The sequence below is a fragment of the Chelonoidis abingdonii genome, chromosome 6 (assembly GCF_003597395.2).
Source record: "Chelonoidis abingdonii isolate Lonesome George chromosome 6, CheloAbing_2.0, whole genome shotgun sequence".
In the NCBI taxonomy this organism is placed as follows: Eukaryota; Metazoa; Chordata; order Testudines; family Testudinidae; genus Chelonoidis; species Chelonoidis abingdonii.
The window spans coordinates 94027449-94047969 of NC_133774.1; the positions used below are offsets into that span (position 1 = coordinate 94027449).

A 20521-nucleotide genomic window follows, 5' to 3' on the forward strand; every position below is an offset into this window, starting at 1 on the left:
CCCAGAGCTGGGGCAGCATAGGGTGGGGAGGGAGAGCCCAGGGCTGGAGCAGCAGGGGGTGCAGGTGGGGGGAGAGCCCAGGGCTGGGGCAGCAGGGAGGGGAGCAGGGCTAGGGTGGGGGCAGCCAAATTTTTTTTTGCTTGGGGCAGCAAAAAACCTGCTGGGGCCCTGCTAGAGAGGAAGGATGGTCCAGTAGTTCAGATGCCAGCCTGGCGCTTAAGAGATGTGGGTTCAATTTCCCTCTCTAGCACTGACTTCCTGTGTGACTTTGAGCAGGTTGCGTAGTCTCTCTGTGCCTCAGCTCACTACCTGTAAAATGGGGGTAATAGTGCCTCCCTACCGCACAGGAGTATTGGGAGGATAAATACATTAAAGATTGAAATGCACTCAGATACTACATTGATGGGGGCCATATAAGTGTTTTAGATAGAAGCCCTAAGCCAGGGACTATAGCTGGCTTTGCCATCCAAATAGCCTCTATATTGGAGATATTCCTCAGTGGGTAGAGGCATAAAGGGATATTAGGACAACATAGATCTGGGTCCAAAGATTTATTTTCCCTAGCCCATTCCTTATATGGACAGCTAGCCTATTCCTTGACTTGTCTCTAGTCCCTAACTGTGACTTCTTATGTATTTGTGTAACATCTGGTACATGGGACCTCGATCCTGAGTGGGGCCTTTGATGTTACCACAAATCAAATATTTAATAACTACTAACAGTTTAATATCAGAGGGGTAGCTGTGTTAGTCTGGATCTGTAAAAAGCAACAAAGAGTCCTGTGGCACCTTAAAGACTAACAGATGTATTGGAGCATAAGCTTTCATGGGTGAATGCCCACTTCGTCAGACGCACGCGTGGGCATTCACCCACAAAAGCTCATGCTCCAATACATCTGTTAGTCCTTAAGGTGCCACAAGATTCTTTGTTGCTTTTAACAGTTTAATAATAGGATTGGACTTATCTGAGGCCTTTGTTTTTATTTTGTTTATTTCTCTCTTATCCAGTTAAAGTCATTTAGTTTCACTAAATGTGCAAGAGTGAGTTATTGTGTAGCTAGAAGCCTGATAATTTTCGGGTGATGAGGATTGGATGATTTAGGTGCTCAGCTGCCATGGTGATGGAGGTGTCACATGAAGCGGATAGATTAGATAAACAGATTAGATAGAGAGGAAAAAACAAATGGATCAGTGGATACGGACGAAGAAAAATGTCTCTGTTAAGAAAATGGCCATTTATGGAAAAATTGATGGGTGCCACTTGGAGGGAAACACCCAAGATTTTTAAAAGTCACTAGTGATTGTGGATGTTTCAGTTTTTGGATGCCCCATATGAGATTTCTTAAAGGACCCTGATTTTCGGAAGTGCTGAGCACCTGCACTTTGAAAATCTGGCCCCTACAACAATGGTGTAGCCAGGATGGGATACTTGGGTGGGCCCCGACTTTGGGTTGGTGGGTAGTGACAGGGGAAGGGGGCCAGAAGGGATCAGAGCTGCTTTCCCCCATCCTCTCCAGCCGGCCTTACGAGGCACAATGGACACACTGGCCAGGGGCAGGGGCCCCGTCACGCACCCAGGGGAGTGGGGTTGGGGCACTGGGGCTTGCAGGTAGGCAAGCTCTCGCGCCCCAACTCTGCTCCCCAGCTGGAGTGCTGGGTGGGCGTGGGGTGAGCCCTCAACCTGACTCCCCGGCTGGAACGCCGGGCAGACAGGCGGAGCGGGGCAAGCACTGGGGCTGGAGCAGAGCTAAGACTATGGTGGTGGGCCTGGATGCTAAGTGGGTGGGCTGTGGCCCACCCAGTACCCACCCGTGGCTACGTCCCTGCCCTACAAGCCTCCTCCAGTTGGACGCTCAAAACAGATCTCCCAAAAATCATTAGTCACTTTTGCAAATCTTAGTGAAGACTTTGAAATGCAAGTATAAAGGCTGTATTCTTATGCCAGTTATATTGATGAACGTTAAAAGAGAAGATCTCTCACCTCTTATCAAGTAGAGCTGCACTTCCAATATCAGGATTGACAGGATTCTGAACATTTTCTCAGAGGAGTCTAAAACACAACAATATTAGCATCTTAAATTTTCCCAACTGCCTTATCATACTGAGATGTAGCAAACTCCTTTACCATAAAGTTATCACTAAAAGTTAACCCATTTTCCAGGTTTTTAAATGTCAGAAAATATAAATAGGACCTTACATGCTGACTGAATCAAGTGACTTTCCGGGTTATGATGACACACAGGCACATGCTGTATATTGTGGTACACTAAATTCTGACACTGAAAACAGGGAAATCACTTTTAGAGATCCGCATCTGAGCCTTTATGATTTCAAGAGTCCAAAAGGGACTTATCGACACCAGATACTTTCCAGGATTATTTCTTACAGTAACTACAATAACCTTGCTTTGAAACTGTACCCATTAATATTATAAGCAACTGAAGATGAATTTTCATAGTCAGTAAAGCTTTGTGCATGTATAAACATACTTCCCAAACTCGCATAGCTGAAGGAGTCTGGGATGCTCTGTGGCTTGATAGTAGAACAGCCCTGACTTCGTCTCCTCTTCACCTCAGTCACCCTTTTAGTGGAATTTTCACATGAGCCCTCTGTGCTCATGGCCTGTATGTGTTTTAGATCTCAGTGTAGGACACACAAAGGGAAAGGGAGGCCTCCATCTATCCTCTCTCCCACTCACCCATGCAAAGGTCAGGGAAAGTCTGGCCTTTAGTCTGGTCAAAAGAGGTTAGATTTTTCATGAAGGGACTTTCTGGAGTGGAAAGCTTATTCTGTTCTCTCTATACTCTAAAAAATAATTCAAATCTGGAGAGGGTATGAATAAGGCTTTGAGTCTGTCATGGAGGTCATGGAAGTCATGGATTCCATGACTTTCCATGACCTCCATGACTTCTGCACTAGCTGGTGCTGGCTCAGGACGGGGAGGGGGGCTCCCCAGCTCCCACTGGCATGGCTCTGCAGCTCCTAGGTAGCGGAGGGGCCAGGGGGCTCCACACTGCACTCTGCCCACGCCCACGCCCACGGTCCATGCCCCCGCAGCTCCCATTGGCTGTGGTTTCTGGCCAGTGGGAGCTGTGCAGCCAGCACTTGTGGCAGGAGCAGTGCGCATAGTCCCCTGGCTCCTCTGCCACCTAGGAGCTGCAGGGACATGCAGAGATGGGTAGGGTGCCCCTATCAACCCTGCCAGCCATCCACCCCAGCACCAGTGGGGGACCCAGGCAGCAGGCCATGGGCCACGCCCCTCCCCAGCACCAGCGGGGGTCCTGGGCCACCTCCCCCAGCACTCACAGCGCCCTGACTGCCCCCCCCAATCACCCATGGCCCCCTCCCAAAGTTTTAGTTAGGGGTATATAGTATAAGTCATGGACAGGTCATGGGCCGTGAATTTTTGTTTACTGCCCATGACCTGTCCATGACTTTTACTAAAAATGCCCATGACTAAAACATAGCCTTAGGTATGAACAATGTTACTTTTGATATTGGAAGGGGTCATGCAGTGAGGAGCAGCAGTGGCTGGTGTAATGGCAAGTCTTATTTAACATTTCCATGATCTTAAATGGGAGGGGAAATAACACATTAATCATATTCACTACTACACAGATGTTGACAAACTAGGAGTTCCAAGAAGAATAACAAAAGGGTTCATGGTTCAAGGGGGAACCACTTAATGAGGAAAGACTACAAGAATTAAATCCATGTAGGCTGACTAAGCAATAAGTATTTAAATCGTAAAACCAAGGAGGGGGAGAAGTTACCAGGGTGGTAAAAGAAGGCCGCCACATAGCTAGGAGCAATCAAATTAAGAGACTTCCAAGAGAAGTGGTGAAAGCCCTGTCACTTGGAACTTTAATATAAATTGTCTCACTGATACCTTCTGCTCGTCCCCCCAACCCTCCAAATGTATCTCTCTGTTGTCTCTACTCTTGCATTTAGATTGTAAGCTCTTTGGGACAGGGACTGTCTTTTTGATTTATATATTTACTATGCCTTGAATGATAGGGCTCCAATTTCTGCATGGGGCCTCTGAGGGCTACCATAATCATTGTTATTGTCATTACTGAAGTAGATAAAATAAAATAAAAGGTACTATAGGGAACATGGAAATAAAATTGAAGGTAGAAAACTAAATACTGATTTCAAAAGCCTTTAGTATTCAGTGCATAACTCATTGTCATAGGATGCCATTGAGGCAAAGAACTTAAAGACAAAAAGGAACTGGACATTTATATGGAATACAAGAACATCCACAATTGTAACAGTTAATGCAAAAAAATGGGAAGTGATCGAAATGTCATGCTTTAGAGCTTACAGCAATCTCTGTTGCACATCTGCCTACTGTGGAATGATTACATCTTCCTCTGAAGTGTCTGGTGCTGCCCACATTTGGAGATAGGAACTGGACTAAATGGACAATGAGTCTGATACAATCTGGCAATTTCTATGTTCCTAATTCTGCATTGGCTTGTGATGCACTTCATGATCTAATAAGTCCAATTTCTATGATTAACTTTCATACTCTATGATGCAGTGTCTGTCAGAAATGATGACAGTTTAAAAATAGGCTGGATAAATAGAAGACCTCAGTATGGGACCATATGAATAACAGTGAGGGAGATCATCCCTACGATACCATAGACAATCTGGGCACCAGATTACAGGAAAGTTATTGAAGCACCAGAAAAAGTATAGAAGGAAGCAATGAAAATGATAAGGATCTTGAGTGTCATAATTACAAGGAGAGTTTAGGGACTTTAGGTGTATTGTATTAATTGGAAAAGAGATTAGGGGACATGACTGAGTTCTTAAATGTTCTAAGAAGTGTAGAGTCATTGCATGTCACAAAACTATTTAAGATAGTAATAGGCTACTAATCTCAAAACACAAGAAGAAATACTTTTCTGCCAACTTTATGCACCGTATCTCTTTCTGGTCTTTTCTAACCTTGCCGTTCCTGCTGCTCTTTTAGCACCAGCTTCCCCTTTGCCCCTTCCCAGAATTTCTCCACTGTTAGTGAAAGAGCCTTCACCTCCACAGCTCTTGCATCAACAGACTTTCTGCCTCATTGGTTGTCAATGCATCTCTGTTCAAATCTCATATATTTTCTCCCTCTGTTATTAACCTTATGACTGCAAACTTTGCTGTGTTCTGTGCCATATCATACGCTGTCATCCATTCTGCAGTATAAAGTCGTTTGTAAAATACACAATACTCCATAAAGTGTATTGACATACAGTTTCAGTGAAAGAGGCTGTACAAAATAAAATTTTATTGTACTGAGCTGGAGTTGAGAGTAACTAATGTGTGTGAGAGACTATCAGAGGCAGTCACAGACACTGACACCTGAGGTTATTGAAAGAAGTGTTAGATGAGGACTTAAGGCTTAATTTTCAGAGATGATGAGCACCCACAGCAATCATTCACTTCCCCTGGAATTTTGGATATGCAGCACATTTGAAAACCAGGACCCTACAGCCTGAGCCTGCTTAGTGTCCTTAACTCTTTGAAGTTAGCAAGAAAGAAAAGTAATTCTTTTCTAAGGAGTTTTTTCCTTAGAAGGAAAATAAAAACAATTGGAAGGCTACAAGTCTTTACAGATAGGGAAATGGATCAAGGTACATGCCAGGACCCAGTTTTTCCTGCTGTCCCTTTTGTAACAGAACTCAACTAAATCTGCTTCATCAGTATAACATATTCATTGGGTCCCACAAACCAAAAGGAAGGGGAAATTCCAGGGCAGTTGTGATATTTAGGCCACAACCTATACATTTTATTAGTTGCTTTGAAGCACCACTTCCCATTTTTTCCCCTCAGTAAATCATAGTTCATTAAAACATTTACTTGTTTGAATGTTAACACAGTGCATTCACCTCAGCAAACATACTTGGAGGACTTAGCTACCAAGTTCTGATCCAGATCGGGGTCCAAACATCCCAAAGTTTGGGGGCATTCAGATCTGGGGTTTGGTCTCAAGCCCATCTCAACTGTCTAGCATAGACCCGAGGATACTTCAATAGATGGAGGGTCAGGAAACCTAGGATATCATCCTGGCTTCATTGAAGTCAGTGGCAAAACTCCCATTGACTTCAGTGATGCCAGAATTCCATCTCTCATTTGCGTTTCTGGCTCTGCCAATCACTCACGCTGAGACCTTGGGCAACTGAGTTTACTATTGTGCCTCAGTTCCCCAACATTTTGTGAGCACAATAGCCTGGTATTGGTTTGACATAATTACCAATGCTGATTTCACTGGGACTGCCTTCTTTTCCCTTCCCTCTGGTAAAAAGCCTTACTTATCAAAGTGAAATTTTGGAGGAGCGGGAAGGTTCTGGTATTTCAGAGGGATGCGTTTGAGACTTTTCCATATCACGAGCCAGTCAGCTCAAAGTTCTTCTGCTGACTCCTGCCTAGTCCCATAGTTTCATCTCCAGGATACTATGTCCCCCAACTTATGGACAACTCTGGCTGGGGTTGGAGCAAGTTAAGAAACCATGGAACGACTCTGAATCAGCTCTATCCTTCACACTCTACCTCTGTTCCAGTGGCATTAGGAGGGAATAAAGTACCAGTTTGCCCATACTGAAATAGGCCAGATCTCTAGAACATCCTGTGACTGTGCACTCTGTCCATGCATCCTATGTAGGTGTCTATTAATCTGCCATGATGGTAGAGCAGTATCTTTTCCTGTTAAGGTACTTACTTGCTCTAACGTAGCAAGATGGGTATACTATACAATAGATCCTGATGCTGGGGAAACATTGCCATTCAAACCCCACAATTATTTCAGAGATTCTTCTAACTTTTTACAACTCTGGGGGCTAGCACAGCAGTAATTGCCTTGCAAACGTCCATGTCCATTGTGCCAAAGGTGGAGTTGCCAACCCATGAACGGATTGCCAACAGATTAGTAACAACATGGGGCTGTCAGCTTCTACAAAGTGATAGAAACACATTTCTGGATCAATATTCCCTTTCTCATCAGAGTGTCCCGGTGCTCGAGGGCCAGGGAAACACAATTCCAAAAACGTGACTGTCCTCATATGAAAGTTCTGGGCCCGCTGCTGGTCATGTATTCATCATGATGTAGTCCATCACCTTGTGCTTGTGATCCTGATCCAGAAGTCTGCATTGTGGGATGGAGGGTCTGGCATGGAAGACAGTAGCAACTGGGTCCATGCCATCATGTACTCATGGTGCTGGCTTTGTCTCCTGCTTGTAACAACAAGCTGCTGTGTTCTCAAAGCCAAAAAGCCACCTCTGTAACACAGTCACCATTTTTTGGTACCAGCTTCTCTGGAAGAACACCAAAGAAACATGGTCTCCATAAAAAAGAGCAGCAGTTGGTCCCAGTTTTTTGGACAAGTGAGATCTATACTTTAGGGCACCAGGAGGACACAGCACACCAGCTTGGGCCATGCTCGAAAATGAATTTCCAGGCCTAGGCCATTTCTGCCCACAATTCCCAGGAAGGACAGAATAACTGTCCCAGAGTGCCCTGCGAAAGTGAGCATAGAGTGGAGCAGTGTGTTTGTGGTGCTGTGAACCATGGAACTCAAACCCAGAGAGCTGCGTAACTCTCACAATTAGATTCAGTGCCAATGTGGACATGGTATGTGACAGCAAGTGTCTGGTAATTGACTGCTCTTCTACAGTGTGAAACACTCTACTGATACAGGATAAAGTGAGACAGCTAACTTGTGATTTCCTATCTTGGGGCTAGGTTGAAGTGAAGACATAGCCAGAGATTGTGAAAGCGTGAGCAGGACAGTAAGTATGAGAGAGTGACAGAATGAGTGTGAGAAAGAAAGGAAAAAAATCCATAATCCTCTTTACAACAGCCTTCCTATTTCACAGCAAGTACTAGGCTCAAATTAGCACCATCACTTGTGGTCTTTTCAGGGACCAAAAGATACATAACTAAAGGTGTTTGCTCAGTAGTGTGCTAAATGGGACATTGGGGTGGGGGTGGGAGGGGCTAGTGATAGTACCTTGTTAAAATTCCACCACCAAATCAAAGGGATGCTTTGGGTAATTCCCCATCCTCTGGTGAAATTCACCACCTCTCTGGATTCAGTCCTTGTATGAGATGACTTAGGTGCTCAAGCAAATCATTTGCCATTGGAATGCACCAATTCTCAAGTATTTTTGAAAAATTTCCTGTAGGGGAAGATACATTCCTAGTTTCTTGTCTGCCCTACAACTCCAGTTCAAATTATATATCATCCACTCAGCATTTTTTTAAGGAACACATTTCTAGTGAAGAGCACTTTAAATAAGTTTGCTTGCAAGTGGTTTTGTCTCCTTCCTTGATTATGATTTTGAGGAAACATTTTTGCTTAAATGGGGAAACAAATAGAGTCCTGTGTCCCTTTCCCTTCCTCCTCTCCCTCACTCCATCTTCCCTCTTTAAACACACACACTGCTGAGACATGGAACTTGTCACCAGCTAAGGTAGAAGCCCATTGCTAAAATATTGGTGCTTTGTGTATATACATGGTAGAAGTTTGTATCAAAGGTCATCAACAATTGAATTTTTCTGACTTATAAAACTCTTATGCAGTCAGCAGTAAGACAATATAGTAATGTACAAGAGATCCTAAGAAAAAATATACAAATTTACTCCTCTTCTCCAAGATTTAAGGAAAATCTTAGATAAGTTATAAATTCCTTGGGAGAACAGATTCTGGCACCCTATTTCACATCGGGTAACACCCAATAGCGGAGCCAGATTATGAGCAGTGGTAGAGCCAGGGAGCAATGGGTCATTGATGATCCCACCTTCAGTTGTACATATTGGCTTGAAAAGGCACCACACATACACCTAAAGGCCACCAGGGACTACTGGTAACACCCTACTGCATGAGTGGTTTCATTGACTTCAATGGGATATTGATAGGACAAGATTCTATTTACCACAATGAAGGGTATCAGAATCTGGCCTTTAGAAACTGAAACGTGGGAGTACTGCTTTTAATATAGCAGAGATTCTGGTAACATTGGAGGGGGTATAAAAAGAAATAACCTCAACTTTACTCATTTTTCTGGAAATAAAGCTTTCCCCAGAAGTGAGTCATCCAGAATTGTTCCTGGCACCTCCAAAGTTGTGTATATCAGACTGGTAGCTCCGCTATCTCTGCAGAGGATTTAATGTGTTCCCTGCTCCCGGCCAGTCAGAGAGAAGGTGTTCTTTGTGTCCCCCTCCCATCCATCCATCTCTCTAGGTTCTTACGTAGCCTCCATTATTGCAATATCTGAGCAGCCCACTTGCTCCAGAATTAAGCAATAAGTGGCACAACAAAGGTGTGGTGATACTATTTAATATGTTGTGAAACTCTTTTACATATAGGAACATGTCAGTGCAGTAAGGAGGCCAATATAATGAATGAGAGCCAACACTAGGAGCCAGTCTCTTGGCTAAGAAGAGTACCTATCATGTGTGGTGCTGAGAACTAAATTCTTATTCTTAGATGCACACATAGCTGAGGAAAGAATTTTGCCCATGTCCTTTAATCTCATCCTTTTCCACACTTAGTAGGACCTATCAGTTAAATTTGGATTGTGTTCTTTCGGTTGTTCTATAAACTACGTTCCTACAGAATTTAGCCCTCTTTCACCTTCAGGGCCTGTTTGTACAAACCCTCGCTTACATAGCTGGTCCTTTGTCACATAAATAATATGTAATTTTTGCATAATCAGGGCCTAAGTGTAGTATAGAGCTAATTTAATTTAATTCCAATTTGTTCCAACATATATTGACATTATTCATTATTTCCCAACAAGTTTATTTAAACAGCCTTAAGCTGAAAAAGAAATCACAGAAGTAAGGGCATTTTTGTTCAATTCTGTAATACTAAAAATGGAAACCATTGTTCTTATCTGCCCTTAACATTGTTCACATAACTTGTACATGGAAACTATACAACTAGATTGAGAACATAATACTGTTATTTGAAAAATGAAAATACTTCATTTATAGCACATACCGTAATTGATATAAAGGGCTAAATTCTACCTGCCAGAATTAATGGGTTTGCACAAGCTTAACAGAAGACCTAAGGTGCCTTTAGAACAGGAAATAATTTGTTTTCAATTAACATTAAACAGGATATTACTTAATACCAATTGAGATTAAATAGACACAGTCACACTAAACTAGTGCAAAATGGTTTGGCTCATTGAAAACAAATTTCCATGAAATGGGATAGTCTATAAACTATGTTGATATTAAGTGAGCTTGATATTTTAACAGTATCACCATTCCTGAGAGTCTCTCATTACCACTATAAAATGTTTCCATTAAATCCATCGGCGTACACACATGTACATACAAACGTACACACACGCACTTGAGGAGAAAAACATCAAAGCCTGAGATTTTCAAAAATGGTGCTTAAAATTAGGCTCCTACCACCTTATTTAAGTGCTTAAATATGGACTCAGGATCCTAATTTTAGCCCCCATTTTTTAAAAACTTGCCTAAAATATTTTCTGTTTGTTCTAAGATTCTATTTGTTCTATATAGATTGCAAGGACCTCGTATCAGGGATTTTCAGTTTTATGTGCCTATAAAGCTACATGCACACTATGATGCTGTACAAATAACTGTAATGAATTATACTAATATACTATGCTGCAGAAACCCCACCTACCACAACCACTATTACGTGCTGTTTTATAGTATTTTGTATTGCTTGATGAAAACCCACTCCTTGGTGATACCCCGAACATGTTACAAGGCACAAAATTACCACAGATCTGACAGAACTTTTATGCGTCTTTTCACAAAATGCTACAATTCAAAGACAGTTTCAGCTACTTTGCATTGTTTTAAAGCAGTGGTTCTCAAACTTTTGTACAGGTGACCCCTTTCACATATCAGGCCTCTGAGTCTGACCCCCCCCTATAAATTAAAAACATTTTTTTATAAATTTAACACCATTATAAATGTTGGAGACAAAGCGGGGTTTGGGGTGGAGGCTGACAGCTCGTGACCCCCCATGTAATAACCTCACGGCCCCCTAAGGGGTCCTGACCCCTAGTTTGAGAACCCCTGTTTTAAAGCAGCTTGGAAATTATTCTTGTTCAAGAACAAACTTGTCCCTGATAAAACACCACTGACTTCAAAGGGATTACACGATGGGGTTTAGGAAGGGAAATTCAATATACTGTTGCACCCATTTGAAACTTCAGGGATAATTTAGATAAGTAGAATATAGACAGAATTAGAAACTGTCAGGGCTATGCAGGTGCTCTGCCTTCCACACTCTCGATGTCTTTGTGGACCAGGTAAATTTGTGGCTTCATCTCTTATTTCTTTCATCTAAATTATTCAAAGATGGAAATGCTTCTGCTGGGTAAGAAGACAACCTTCAAACAATTCCAGCTCCTGTCTTCATAACTCGTACTTCCCGTTTGCCACCATTATTAATATCATTATTATAACAGCAACTAAAGACCCAAGTCATCATCAGGTCATTGCGGAGCTAGGCACTGTACTAACACAAATGAAGTCCCTGCCCCAGAAAGCTTATAGTCTAACAAACCATGCATAATAATCATCCCTAAACTGTTCTCCTCCTCCATCTCCATATCTGCAGATGGCCATGTCCTGGACAGTGTACTCAGCATTTGTATAGCATTTTTGCTCTGCAAAGTGCTTTACAAACGTTAATTAATAATGTATTCTTATAACATCCCCAGGACCGCCCGGAGGGGGGCAAGTGGGGCAATTTGCCTCAGGCCACAGGCCCTGCAAGGGCCCCGCAAGTCGCTCCGGGTTTTCTGCTGCACTTCCACGGCAGGCCCTTCACTTACTCCGGGTCTTAGGCGGCAAGTCCTTCAGTGCAGCGGAAGACTCAGAGCAAGTGAAGGACCCGCTGCTGAAGTGCTACTGATGCCTCGGAGCGCCGCCTGGTGAGTATAAGCACCGCTAACGGTGGGGAAAAAAAAATGTCGCAATCGGCGGCACTTAGGCTGCTCTACCGCCACTGCTTCATTCTTTGGCAGCAATTCAGCGATGGGTCCTTCTCGGAGGGAGGGACCCGCTGCCGAATTGCCACCGAAGACCCGGCCCTGCCTGAGGCCCCCTGAATCCTCTGGACGGCCCTGGACATCCCTCTGAGAAAAGTAAGGGACATTTCATCTAATAGAACGCAGTGGTATAGATACACTTTTAATAGATTCATAGATTCCAAGATTAGAAGGGACCATTGTTATCCTCTAGTCCAAGCTCCTGTATAGCACAGTCCATAGAATTTCCCCAAAATAATTCCGACAGTACATCTTTTAGAAAAACATCCAACCTGGATTTAAAAGTTGTCAGTGATGGAGACTCCACCATCACCCTTGTAAATTATTCCAGTGGTTAATTATTCTCTCTCTTAAAAATGTGCACCTTATTTCCAGTCTGAATTTGTCTAGCTCTAACTTCCAGCCGTTGGATCATGTTATACTTTTCTCGGTTAGAAGGAAAATCCCATTATTAAATATGTGTACCTTGTGACATTGCACCCCATAATGCTTTATAGAAATATGCTTATGAGTGAAAAATATGACATAACTGGAATATATTTTATGCTAGATATGCCATGTAACATATCTTTGCAAAGGTTATGAGCTACTGAATATATTCATCCTATTTGTATGTATGTATCATTTTTATACCTGAAGTAATGAGTGTTGGCACTATGTTTGTATTATAGTGTTTGCTGTAGGAAGTACATAAGGCAGATTTAGTCAACATAGTTTGAAAGGGTTTTTCAGGTAATTGGGAGTACTTAACTAACAATGGATTTTGGGGGATTCCAGTGCACATCTGAGCTGTCCTGGGAATGTTCAAACTAACATGTAAACAATGGTGTCAGCCTGCAAAAAGCTGAATCATCCATAGACTGTGACTTGCTCAGGTGGCTACAGACTCCATCTTGTTGCTGTGATCTTGAACAGGAGAACAAAGGGGTTTCCACCCACAAAAGAGAGAATATAAAAGACCCTGGAAACCCCTCCATTTTGTCTTCAGCTGGCTCAAAAGATGGCCTCTCCATCCCAAAGAGATGCCTGAAAGAAACTGGAACAAAGGACAATAACTACTGGGGTGGAAGTGATTGTTGGACCCAGACTAGGAAAGAGTCTAGTCTGTCAAAGAAGCTTACTGGAACAGCTCTGAGGGTGAGATTTACCTGCATTTAGTCTCCTACTGTATTAGGCTTAGACTTGCATGTTTTTGCTTTATTTTGCTTGGTAAGTTATTTTGTTCTAGCTGTTATTACTTGGAACCACTTAAATCCTACTTTTTATATTTAATAAAATCACTTGTTGCTTATTGATTAACCCAGAGCAAGTATTAATACCTGGAGGAGCAAACAGCTGTGCATCTCTCTCTATCAGTGTTATAGATGGGGGACAATTTATGAGTTTACCCTGTATAAGCTTTATACAGAATAAAACAGATTTATTTGGAGTTTGGACCCCATTGGGAACTGGGTATCTGGGTGCTGGAGCCAGGAGCACTGTCTGAGCTGTTTTCAGTTAAGCCTGCAGATTTTGGGGGATGTGGTTCAGACCTGGGTCAGTGTTTGCAGCAGGCTAGCATGTCTGGCTCAACAAGACAGGATAACGAAATTCCAAGCTGCCAGGGAAAACGGAGATAGTCTCAGCACATCAGGTGGCAGTCTCACGGGGGTCCCTGTGACCAAACCCATGACAGTGGTGTAGTCGAGCAGGATCTGTGCACAGCTGATTGCTTTGAGATACTGGTAGTAATTTTAAGTGAGTTCTAAGTGTGCTGGCTGGAGAACAGACAAAGTGGGTACTGGTCTGTTATTTTCTGTTTGCTTATTTTGGGTAAGGGAAATAGGGACAGAAAAGTAAGGAAAATAGTTAAGAGTGAAGATCAGAAGAAGCTAGAACTGCACAGGTTGCAAGTTGCCCAGAAAGGCTTAACACTGAGCACTGGAAAAGTCTCTGTTAACTAAGAAGTCCCTGAGCTGAATGTATTTCAGTTTCAGTAAACTGCAAATGGGTGTGGCGCAGCCTTTGGGTCTATGCTGAAGCTGACTGGAGTGTCTAACTTAGCAAGACAGGAGTGGAGGGGTGCCTGTTCGGGCAGAAGGGGCTCTCAAGGGTATCCCAGCCCACTGAGTGACAGTCTCAAGGGGAGACAAATTGAAATTGATGCACAATTTGCCCAGGAAAAGGCTGCCATGGAGGCAGAAGCAGCCAGATAAGAGACTGCAAACCAGCAAACCCTGGACTTAAAAAACAAAGAAACCAAGGCCCAGAGACAAGCACAAATTGAGACCCACTCCATTACAGCCAGCTCACGCTTCTGGAAGAGTTGCACAGAGGCATGTATCCTGGAGGTGGAAGTTGGGATCCTGGTGACTGCTGCAGTGGGAACAGACCCCAAGGACTCTGTAGCTGCAAGCAAGCCTAACCTGAATGAAATGGGGGCAGATTTTGATGGCCAGTGAAGGGTCTGTCATAGCCAGTAGCTGTGAGCTTACAGCTGGATCTGGACCACCTTCCCTTCTGGGGGACACAGGAGTGTCTGACCCAGAGGGGAGCTCAGAGCAGGAAGTCCAGATGGAAGGTGAGGGGGGACAGGTGGGTCTACCCACCTTTTGTAGGGAGGCTTTTCCCCAAGGGGACAGTGAAAAATCTGCATTTAAAATGCCAAACCCCTCTCCTGTGGATCAGATTTTAAGGGAAGACTGAGGGGGGTCAGTTCTCCTGGAGGGAAGAGTCCAACAAGGTGACCTGTTGGGAGCAGAGAGTTGGGTAACCGAGGTAACCTTACGAGTCCAAAGCACTTCATTAAAGAATTTTATTCCTGCTACCCTTGTGAAAAATACTGTCTCTTCAAGGCTGGGCAGAAGAAAAACTCTGCATTTGGGAAGCTTCATAAGGGTCTAACCCAAAAAAATTCCAGAAAGAGGGGCCAAGGGTAGGCATGGTTGCAGTGCATCCTTTCCTTTCCAAAGCTTCAAACATGCCTGAATTGAAAGCCTTCTCCAAAGAGGCAGAAGAATGTGTATCAGAGTACCTACCGTGGTACACAAAGGAACTGGAAAATGCGATAGGCACTAAACAAGCTAAATTGTGTGAACAAAGCCTGTCCACCGTAGATTTGCTGTTAATCTTCATCTATGGGTCAAGACAAAGGAGTTAATACTAACGATAAACGCTTTAAAGATGTGTGACATTCCTGATTTGTGGAAAATGCTTTTGTACATGCTTGGGATAGTGACAAAACAGTCCCACAAGCATGTTGCTTTTCAGTTTATACCTCTAAACAGGCTGGAAGCTTGGCACAGCAGCAAAAGCATAACAGGCCTACACTGCTGTGTGGAAGGGGAAACTGAGGCACACCACCTCATGGCATTGGTGGCTAAATGCCAAGACTCCTACACTTTAACCGATGTTGCTATCTGCATTCTGTTACTGGTACTATACTCCAACATGTTTTCAGGCACCCAGAGACCAGGAACCCTGAACTTTGCTAAAACACCTATCAATGACATCATAAGGTTTAAAGGTACTGGAAGAGGGTGTGACCAGAAACACAAAGGGATTTTACATGTACTGCCTTCGCCGTAGACAGTGTCCATGTCTCTGGCAGTACGTTCAGGAGGAGGGTGTGACGTTGCACCCCATGCTGCTTTATAGAAATATGCTTATGAGTGTAAATATGACATATGTTTTATGCTAGATATGTCATGTAACATCTTTCCAAAGGTTATGAGCTACTGAATATATTCATCCTACTTGTATGCATGTATCATTTTTATATCTGAAGTTATGAGTGTTGGCTCTGTTTGTATTAAAGTGTTTGCTGTAGGAAGCACATAAGGCAGATTTAGTCAACATAGTGTGAAAGGGTTATTCAAATAATTGGGGGTACTTAACTACAATGGACTTTGGGAGACGCCAGTGCACATCTGAGCTGTCCTTGGAATGTTCAAACTAACATGTAAACAATGGTATCAGCCTGCAAAAAGCTGAATCATCCATAGACATGTGACTTGCTCCAGGGCCACCCAGAGAGTGGTACAATTTACCCTGGGCCCTGCAGGGGCCCCCATGAGAATATAGTATTCTATAGTATTGCAATTTTTTTATGGAAGGGCCCCCCAAAATTGCTTTGCCCTAGGCCCCCTGAATTCTCTGGGTGGCCCTGACTTGCTCAGGTGGCTACAGACTCCATCTTGTTGCTGTGATCTTGCACAGGAGAACAAAGGAGTTTCTGCCCACAAAAGAGAATATGAAAGACCCTGGAAACCCCTCCATTTTTGTCTTCAGCTGGCTCAAAAGATGGCTTCTCCATCCCAAAGAGATGCCTGAAAGAAACTGGAACAAAGGACAGTAACTACCGGAGTGGAAGTGTTTGTTGACCCAGACTAAGAAAGAGTCTAGTCTGACAAAGAAGCTTACTGGAACATCTCTGAGGGTGAGATTTACCTGCATTTAGCCTCCTACTGTATTAGGCTTAGACTTGCGTGTTTTTGTTTTATTTTGCTTGGTAATTTATTTTGTTCTGCCTGTTATTACTTGGAACCACTTAAATCCTACTTTTTATATTTAATAAAATCACTTTTTGCTTATTAATTAATCCAGAGCAAATATTAATACCTGGGGGAGCCAGGGGCGGCTCTAGGCATTTTGCCGTCCCAAGCACAGCAGGCAGGCTGCGTTCGGTGGCATGCCTGCGGGAGGTCCACCAGCCGCGGGACCAGCGGACCCTCTGCAGGTAAGCCACCGAAGGCACCCTGCCTGCCACCCCCACGGCGCCAGCAGAGCGCCCCCCCGCGGCTTGCTACCCCAAGCACACGCTTGGCGTGCTGGGGCCTGGAGTCGCCCCTGGGGGGAGCAAACAGCTGTGCATCTCTGTCTATCAGTGTTATAGGGGGTGAACAATTTGAGTTTACCCTATGTAAGCTTTATACAGAGTAAAGCAGATTTATTTGGGGTTTGGACCCCACTGGGAACTGGGTATCTGGGTCCTGGAGCCAGGAGCACTGAGTTGTTTTCAGTTAAGCCTGCAGCTTTTGGGGGATGCGGTTCAGACCTGAGTCTGTTTGCAGCAGGCTAGCATGTCTGGCTCAACAAGACAGGGTACTGAAGTTCCAAGCTGCCAGGGAAAATGGGCTCAGAGGTAATCTCAGCACATCAGGTGGCAGTCCCAGGGGGGTTTCTGAGATCCAACCCGTCACATACCCTTTGCTTTTAGTACTTTAGTGTTATAGTACTTTTAGACTATAATGAAGTCATCCCTTAACTTTCTCTTTGTTAAGCTAAATAGATTAAGCTCCTTGAGTCAATCACTATATGGAAGGTTTTCTAATCTTTTAATTATTCTCGTGGCTCTTCTCAGAACCTTCTCCGATTTTTCAACATCATTCTTGCATTGTGAACACCAGAACTGGGCATAGTATTCCAGTAGCAGCTGCACCAGTAGCAAATACAGATGTAAAATAACCTTTTTACTCTGACTCAAGATTCCCCTCCTTATGCATTCCAGGATTGTATTAGCCCTTTTCACCACAGCATTGTATTGGGAGCTCATCCAATTATTCATCACAACACCCCAAAGCTTTTTCAGAATCAGTGCTTCCCAGCATAGAGTCCCCCAACCTATGAATATTGTGAGAGGACAGTAAGGCAGACAAATAACATATTATAATATGGAGCATCACCTATGCAACATTGTTTATGTATACCACTGCTCAACTCCACCTTTACTGTGAAAGGAAGTATGGTCTGGCAGATAGGGTACTGGACTGTGGACCAAAAGACCTGGGGTAAAATCCTGACCCCAATGCAGTCAATGGGGATTTTGCAGGATTTCAACAAGCCAAGGTATAACAGTGAGCCTGGAATGCAGGATGTAATAAGGGATTAATACAAAGTAAAAGAAAGCAAACACGACTTTTTAGGAGAGACATTCTAAAACTCCTAGTGAATTGGAAGCAAGGCAGGATAAGCCTGAGCTGTAAACCAGAGTAAGATAAACTCTGGCAGAACAATAGGTGGGCAGAAACTGCAACATACTGATCTACCAGTTGAAGCTGCTCCCCACCACCATGGCTTTTGCTCTGCCTGTGAAACAGAGAGGACCTATTTGTAAGATTCTGATCCATATCCGGGCTTAGATTCTAAAACCCTCCCTCCCAGGGTTTGAAGTTGTTTTGGAGCTGGGGTTTTGGTTCTGACCCATCTCTGGTCTGAAATCGGAATGGAAACCAAACCAGCTGAAACCAGACAAACTGACTATAAATCAAGCAAGATAATCTGACTATAAATCCAAGTAGGAATGCTGTTATCTGCTAATCATAAAATGCAGCAGAAATCATTTTACATTTTAGCAGCATTATACTCACATCAGACCCATGTAGCTGTTGGAAGAATCAGGGATCATATAGCAGTTGAAATTGTCAAGGTTTCCAAGGCAAAGCACCTCTAACCTATTTGTATGATGCCACAAGAACCTCAGAGGGGAAAAGAATAGCAATCCCCCAGCACTTTATGCAGCCAGTAATGGTCCATTTACTCTCTGATTGTACTCACGTATCATGCGTTTTAAAAACTAAAGCTTGCATCAAAAAGAAACCACCCATGTTTCGCAGGAATGGACGGGCACATGTTCAGTTTCATTCTGACTGTTTAAAGCCAGTGAGAATTCTCTGAGCTCACCACTTTGCAGGGCTGTTCTAATCAGAGAACACTTGCTTAAAATACATTATAAGCTGATTGGGTCAAATTCTGATCTTGGCTATCCCCTGAAAAACAATTAGTTACATCTGTGTGGTGCAATAGGGGGCAGAGTTTGGCCACAGAGTTAATAACCATGTGATCATACTGCACTGTAAAACCACATTCTCTTACTAAACTTCCTTAATCCTCATCAGCAAAAGCTTATATGGCCCTTTCTGCAGAAGGAATACCTAACATTTCTGTAGCACATTCAAATGGCTTTCCAAAGACTAACAAACCCCCTTGCCAAGAAGGAAAGCTCTCTGCTTCTTTTCCTCAAAACCCACTTAATTTCCCAGTCTGTCTAACAAGGACTTACTTTTCTAGGGCAACCTAATACAAATCTCAGGTAGAATAAATTAATAAGGAAGAAACTCACCATGTGCTGTTCAAATGCAAGCAATCTCATGACAACCTTCATTTGTATAAACCACACTCCCACCTTCCCCATTATTCATTGTCATCTTCCATGCATTGCAGAATGTTGTATCTAAACTACACTGTGTTATCTACAGGGCAGAGGCTATCCTGTTACAAAGCCTCATACACACCTATGGCACTCAATACCAAGGTCAAATATGAATTTCCCCCATTTTATAGATGAAGAAGCAGAGGCAGAGAGGTTAAATGACTTATCCAAGGACAAAGAATAACAGTATTGTAAAAGGCTTGTGTGCAAACTGCACAACCATACAACCGTGTGGCCAAATCCTCCCCCTCCTACACAGTCTGAACATCAAAAGAAAATTCCTTACTTCTCCTTTCCCTGAAGTTGTGCTGTGGTTCTATAGTCCTATTCCTGCTGCATTATATCTACATGAGTTTGTGTGTGTGGTTTCTCTTGTGAATCCACCCCCTTGTCCTTGCTTTGTCCCCACAAAACCCTGCATGCTAAGGTGTAGTGAGGATCTAAACAGAGGTGGGCAAACTACAGTCCATGGGCCACATCCGGCCAGCGAGACCTTCCTGCCCTGCCCCTGAGCTCCTGTCCTGGGAGGCTAGCCCCCGGCCCCTCCCCTGCTGTTCCCCCTCCCCCGCAGCCTCACCTCATTGCGCCGCTGGCACAATGCTCTGGGTGGCCTGGCAGCGCAGCTGCAGAGCCGCTGCCTGACCCGGTGCTCTGGGCGGTGCGGCTGTAGCGCCGCCAGCCACCGGTGCTCCAGGCAGCGCGGTAAGAGGGCAGAGAGCAGTGGGGATTGGATAGAGGGCAGGGGAGTTCAGGGTGATGGTCACGGGTCAGGGGTGTGGATAGGGGTTGGGCGGTCAAAGGGCGGGGAACAGAGGTGGTTGAATGAGGGCAGGAGTCCGGGAGGGCAGTCAGGAAGGAGAGGATGGGTTGGATGAGGCCGTGGGGAGCAGTCAGGGGTTGGGGGTCCGGTCAGGGGACAGGGAGCAGGAGGTGGTGGATGGGGCAGGAGTCCTGGGGGGGGCCGTCAGGGGACAGGAAAAGGGGGGGTTGGATGGGGTAGGTGTGCTGGGGGGCTGTCAGGGGGTGAGAAGCAGGGAGGGTCAGGTAGGAGTCGGGGGCTGGGCTACGCATGGCTGTTTGGGGAGGCACAGCCTCCCCTAACCAGCCCTCCATTCGATTTTGGAAACCTGATGTGGCCCTCAGGCCAAAACGTTTGCCCGTCCCTGATCTAAAAGCTGGGCTTTGCAATGCACAGGAAATACCTATTCCTGAGTGCAATCCAAGATTCCTATCCCCTCATGCAATGGAGCTGCACTGGTCCGACTCCACTGTGTTCATAATCCTCTGC

At 44.2% G+C, this 20521-nt stretch overlaps 1 protein-coding gene across 1 annotated transcript in view; it reads right to left on the minus strand.

Moving 5' to 3' along the window:
• The window catches only part of LOC116823451 (programmed cell death 1 ligand 2-like), a 33795-nt gene extending 15145 nt beyond the window's left edge, over positions 1–18650 (minus strand). The window contains exons 1-2 of the mRNA XM_032778007.2: positions 18392–18650; positions 1981–2049 (exon numbers count right to left, since the gene is read on the minus strand). Coding sequence (XP_032633898.1) covers positions 1981–2035 — 55 coding nt within the window. The 5' untranslated portion in view covers positions 2036–2049; positions 18392–18650. The remainder of the gene's footprint in view (positions 1–1980; positions 2050–18391) is intronic.
• Positions 18651–20521: the final 1871 nt, after the last annotated feature.